Source organism: Lacerta agilis, chromosome 12 (genome assembly GCF_009819535.1).
Source record: "Lacerta agilis isolate rLacAgi1 chromosome 12, rLacAgi1.pri, whole genome shotgun sequence".
Taxonomy (NCBI): Eukaryota; Metazoa; Chordata; class Lepidosauria; order Squamata; family Lacertidae; genus Lacerta; species Lacerta agilis.
This window is the reverse complement of record NC_046323.1, coordinates 7,376,584-7,382,603: the sequence shown is the minus strand read 5'-3', so window position 1 is coordinate 7,382,603 and position 6,020 is coordinate 7,376,584. Positions and strand designations below refer to the sequence as shown.

General features: G+C 42.5%; 1 protein-coding gene across 1 annotated transcript in view; it reads right to left on the bottom strand.

Annotated features, from left to right (window-relative positions):
* Positions 1-1,000: 1,000 nt before the first annotated feature.
* The window catches only part of PDE1C (phosphodiesterase 1C), a 244,296-nt gene continuing 239,276 nt past the window's right edge, over positions 1,001-6,020 (bottom strand). Inside the window, exon 18 of the mRNA XM_033165414.1 lies at positions 1,001-1,208. Within this exon, the coding sequence (XP_033021305.1) occupies positions 1,036-1,208 (173 nt within the window). The 3' untranslated portion in view covers positions 1,001-1,035. The remainder of the gene's footprint in view (positions 1,209-6,020) is intronic.

Genomic DNA, 6,020 nt, shown 5'->3' with positions numbered 1-6,020 from the left:
TATATGAGATAGACTCATGACATGCAAAGCGAGATATGTCAAGCCTTTATTTGTTATAATTGTGATGATTATGGAGTACAGCTGATGAGAACCCCAAATTAACAATTTCAACTTTGGGGTTTTCATCAGCTGTACGCCATAATCATCACAATTATAACAAGCAAAGGCTTGACATATATCGCTTTGCATGTCACGAGTCTATCTCATATATTAAACTCCAGTAGCTAATGAAAACAATTGCTTACATAAAGGGACTTTTCCATGATATTCTAATTTTTCGAGTTTCACCTGTATATGGGTGTCGTGCTCCTTTTGGGATAATTTAGCCACCTTTGGCCCCCATACCTGCACTCAGCTCTCACCTGCGGCTCTTAGAAGCTGTCAGCATGTGGCAGCGACCACATCCCGGGAAACGGCTAAACCAGGTGAGGGTCTTGCATGCAAAGACACACTGACAAAAAAAAGCCACAAAACCCCGCCCTCTGTAAAACTGGATTCGGGTGGCCTCTCTGAAAAGGTAATTGACTGGCAAAGTTGGCCATGCCAGTCCCCTATTACGGGCTATGTGGGCAGATACGGTCCAGAAATGAAATAGAAAATTCTTTCCAGTAGCACCTTAGAGACCAACTGAGTTTGTTCTTGGTATGAGCTTTTGTGTGCATGCACACTTCTTCAGGTGCTACTGGAAAGAATTTTCTATTTTGTTTCGACTATGGCAGACCAACACGGCTACCCACCTGTAACTGGTCCAGAAATGATCACTTAGTCAGGATTCAGTCCTGAATGAAGATGCAGAGATTTTGTGCACATGGATGAAGGCGTTTGATGCTACTACATCTTGGTGAAACAGAATGAATATGACTAGGAAATACCGGTACCTCCATTGCACATGTTACGTTACATACTTCCCCCCAATAATTTGGGCAGCTTTCAAAGTGCTTTTTGCTCTGGTTCCAAAATGTCCTCCATTAATTACTGGCTATCAGGTGGGGGGGGGCAGGGCAGGGATAAAGGGACGGTTCTTTCCTTCCCCGTCTATTTCTTATTCCAGTGCTGTGAAATGTGCTGGATCTTCTTCATTCTGCCCCTCTGATCAAGCAGCTTGTACTTCACCAAGTAGTCCTCCGTTTTCTTGGGGAAAGGTGGGAAGGTGGTGCTTGCGGAGGCGTAACTGGCTTTCTTGAAGTGATGGACTGGAGGTTTGAGGGCTGGAGAGGAAGAAGATAAAAGCAGAAGCGAGTCAGACGAATCCATTGCTGGAATCTGCAGATTTCTCCCTCTGTATCCCACAGCCACACAGTAATCCAAATACATAAAAGGAAGAGCAATATTAACTTTGCAAAAAAACAAAAACAAACTGTGCATAAGTAATAGCGATCTGTCTAAGATTCCTTCCAAATTTGATCACATTTAAAGCTGAATTAATCAAAATGATAACTCAGACATAGGACTTGGCTACATTAGTCAGATTATAACGTTATAAATTTGTTATAACAATGTGACACCAGATGGCACTGTAGAGCTGAAATTGAATGTCAAAGATAATTTCTGTTGTGAGCTTTTATAACGGTTTTTAATAGCGTTTTTATAGCTGTGTGGATCCAGCCATAGTCTTACTTTGCAATTCCCACTTACCTGAATTTTGCAATGTAGTTCTCCAGCCAACCAGGGTTTACAAAAGTGCTTATATTAGGTAAAAGCGTGCATAAAGATGAATATATTACTGAACAGCAACGTACAAAAATGCATTATATGTGGAGAAATTGCTTGCAAAAATATGCTTATGAGGAGAAATCTGCACTGAAATGCTGAGGAGTTTTCATGATTTAAAAAACAAAAAACAAAACCCACAAATCGCTGCAGAAATGCGGAGAACCAGGTGTAAAATTGGAAAACATGAGTAACTCAGAGAACCAAAATGGACCAATCCTTCCATCCCTATTCACATGATGCTGCACTTACGCGAGGTGTGGATGACTTGTGGCTTTGCGACCACATGTTGCCCTCAGCTTAATTTCATGTGGCGTCAGCCTCATTTCAAAAGCCACCTGCAAATGGCTTCTGGAAAGAAGAATCTCTCCTTCCCTTGACATCTCAATGAGCAGGGAGGAGGAGAGAGAGAAAGAAAGAAAGAGATGGGAGAGAAAAGGGGCAGTGTTACCCACAACTGGCTCTTGCCCCACCCACCACTGGCTTTGGCCCTGCCCAGGACCGGTGCTAGGACTTCTTGTGCCCTAGGCGAACCACCTTCTGGCGCCCCCGCCCCCGCCAAATCCTGCTTTAGCGGGAGGTGGGGGGGGGGGGGTGGAGAGGCAAGCAGCAGTTTCTCCGCTGTAGCAGAGAGCTGCTGCTCGCCCGTCCTGCCCCCCGCCAAAGCCTGCTTTAGCGGGAGCCAGGGTGGTGGTGTAGGGGGCAAGCAGCACCTCTCCGCTACAGCGGAGAAGCTGCTGCTAGCACATCCCGCCTGTCTCGCCCAAGCCTGGCCAGCGCCCCCTCCATTTTGGCGCCCTAGGCAATTGCCTAGTTCGCCTAAATGGACGTGCCGGCCCTGGCCCTGGCCCTGCCCACTGCCGTGTGTGTGTGTGTGTGTGTGTGTGTATTTCCCACCCCAGATATAAGCAAGCAATGAGCATGAGAGCAAGACCTCCAAATAGGAAATAAATGTTTGCAGCTGCTGATGTAAGACCAGGGATGGCTGAGCAGCTCAGACTCGGATCTTTCTTGCTACTAAATGCATGATGAATAAGGCTTTGTGCCACCCTTGTGCCACCTTGGAAGCAACTCAAGCAGAGGGCAACTTTCCTCTGGGGAAAAGTTTCCAAACTAGCAAGTGTAGTGAACATAGCTGTCAACTTTTCCCTTTTTTTTTTTTTAAAGGGAAATTCCCTTATTCCAAATAGGATTCTTTGCAAGAAAAGGGAAAATTTGACAGCTATGGTAGTGAACCCGTGGATGGCCTTGGATCAGGGTGGATAAAAATCAATGATTTTTTTTTAAAAAACAACAACCCAAAAATCTTATTTTTAAAACATTTAAATTGGATTGTTTAAAATTTAAATAAGATTTTTTTTGATTTAAATTGGATTTTAAAAATAAAACAAAATGCTTTTGGAGGAAATTTTTTTCTAAAGATAGTTTTCTATTTAAAGTTACAGTATAGTCCAAAGGCTATCCATCAGGAAATAAGGATTCGTTAAAAGTTTTTAAAACTCGGTCTGTTTTTTAATAATAATAATAATAATAATAATAATAGGTAATAATCATCGTTAAACCACATCGGTTAACAAACATAGATACATATGCTATAATGCTATTGTTTTAGTTAAATAAATTGTTTAAATTGTTGCTAAGGAAATGATTATTTTTCACCTTCCAATGAAGTACAGCAGAAAAGTTGTCCAAATATGAACAATGTTTTCATAATTATCTGTCTATGTATTTCTGATAGTATAACCAAATCAGTAATTTTTGATATAACTGTAAAAAACTACTGTAAAAATGAAACCTTCGTCTGGTTGTAAATATTAAGCGGATGCCAGCAAGGTTGAACCTTTCTGTAAATTTTTAGTTTTATTTTTTTAAAATTTAAATCAAGTCTTACTGACTAGCGATTTAAATCTTGATTTAATTCAATTTGATTTAAATCAAATCCACCCTGCCTTGGACCAGAGCCTAGATCTGAATTCCCATTCAGTTACGCGAGCCGCTTTGCCAGCACATTTCAGCTTACTCACAAAGTTGTTGCCAGGATGAAATGGGATAATTCCACATAGGCTTTGGAGGAAGCATGGAATACAAATACCAGAGCAGAGTCCGATCTGATCCTGTCCACATGATGTGGCCAAGCAGCTGCCTCTGAGATATCTGCAAGTGGTGCGTGGAGCCAACTAGCCCTCTGCCTACCTGCGATTCCCAGAATGTTAGCCGTGCTAATGGACTTCAGTGGGTCTACTCTTAAGTAGAACTAATATTGGCTAAAACCAGTTGTCAGCTTATTTTATGAGGGAAGGGAGTTGCACCAGCCCCCATCCTGTTGACTTGGGTCGTCCTTTTCTGCACGTCGAGTCACAATATGAGACGGTTACAGATTTGGCCATGTAAAAAACTGCAGACATGCAGTAACTCTGACTATGCATGCATGCAAAGATCTTGTCAGATAAGCAGCACCAGATTTACGTATAAGCTAAACAAGCTATAGCTTAGGGCCCCACTCTCTTGGGACCCCAAAAATTTTTAAGGGGGGAGGACTGGATGTACATTTCCAAAATATAAGATAAAAAAACAAATAAAATAAAACCTACCTACAGCAGCAGGGTTTGTGTTGTGTAGGCTCCTATGATGTAAGTAATGGGCCCTGCCTGCTAGCCCGCTCCCTAAAATATCACTGGTTTGCTCATTTCTATATATATATAGAAATATATATAGGCCACTGGTCCCATCACCTCCTGGCAAATAGAAGGGGAAGAAATGGAGGCAGTGAGAGATTTCACTTTCTTGGGTTCCATGATCACTGCAGATGGTGACAGCAGTCACGAAATTAGAAGACGCCTGCTTCTTGGGAGAAAAGCAATGACAAACCTAGACAGCATCTTAAAAAGCAAAGACATCACCTTGCCGACAAAGGTCCGTATAGTTAAAGCTATGGTTTTCCCAGTAGTAATGCATGGAAGTGAGAGCTGGACCATAAAGAAGGCTGATCGCCGAAGAATTGATGCTTTTGAATTATGGTGCTGGAGGAGACTCTTGAGAGTCCCATGGACTGCAAGAAGATCAAACCTATCCATTCTCAAAGAAATCAGCCCTGAGTGCTCACTAGAAGGACAGATCCTGAAGTTGAGGCTCCAGTACTTTGGCCACCTCATGAGAAGAGAAGACTCCCTAGAAAAGACCCTGATGTTGGGAAAGATGGAGGGCACAAGGAGAAGGGGACGACAGAGGATGAGATGGTTGGACAGTGTTCTCGAAGCTACTAGCATGAGTTTGGCCAAACTGCGGGAGGCAGTGGAAGACAAGAGTGCCTGGCGTGCTCTGGTCCATGGGGTCACGAAGAGTCGGACACGACTGAACGACTGAACAACAACAACAAATATATAGAGTGCCAGCCTTCTGCATGTGCAGATGGCTTTAGATACCTATTAGGTCCATAAATTACCATATAGCACATATTCAACATAAAAAGCAGCGACAATTTGTTGCTGACAAAGGACAGCTGGACATATAAAGGGCCCCATTACCTTCAGTAGCTTAGGGCCTCATCAAACCTAAATCCGGCCCTGCAGGTAGGTGGTGATAGTTGTTTGGAACCTGATGAGCTGCTAAGAGGGAAGAGTAAATCTCTTCACCTGCTCCAAAACAGCCAGATACACAACTGTGTGGAAAACTGCCCTCAAACTACCTTACAAACAGACCTCAATATTTAAGTGTGAAATGCAGAAATGAGGGAATGGGCAGCGTTACTAACCATACAAATATGTATGGCCAGGGGGGGGGGAACCCTTCATTTTTGCAAGTACATTAGTGCCAAAATTTGTGTGGCAGAACTTTATTAAAGAAAGCAATACAGTACAAATATAATTCTTGAGGCAGATATAACAAGTTAGCATTGTGAACAGAGCTAATGTAGGCCTATTCCAGGGTTGCGTTGCGCAGAACATAATGTTGAAAACAAAACGATAAAAGTTGTTTGTTTGGTTTTTTTAAGGAAGAAAAGAAAAAAGACAGTGACTTCCACCCTCAGGAAAGTCTGCTTTTTAAAAAAATTGTTGCTTCTGATTCCTTGAGGTGGGATGGTCGTTGTTGCTGGTTTTCAAGTTCAGGCGATCTGTGGAGGGAAATGCAAATTGTAATTGACGTGCCTAGAAATCATTGATGCTAATACACCAAGCAGTAACAAATATACTGTATTTTTGCATAACTCATTTTGGGGTCCGTCCCCCCCGCATCAACTTAGGGTTGGCTGCATATTGTAAGACATACCACTAGGCTACACAAGGAACTGAAGGACTTCTGAAATGAGAATA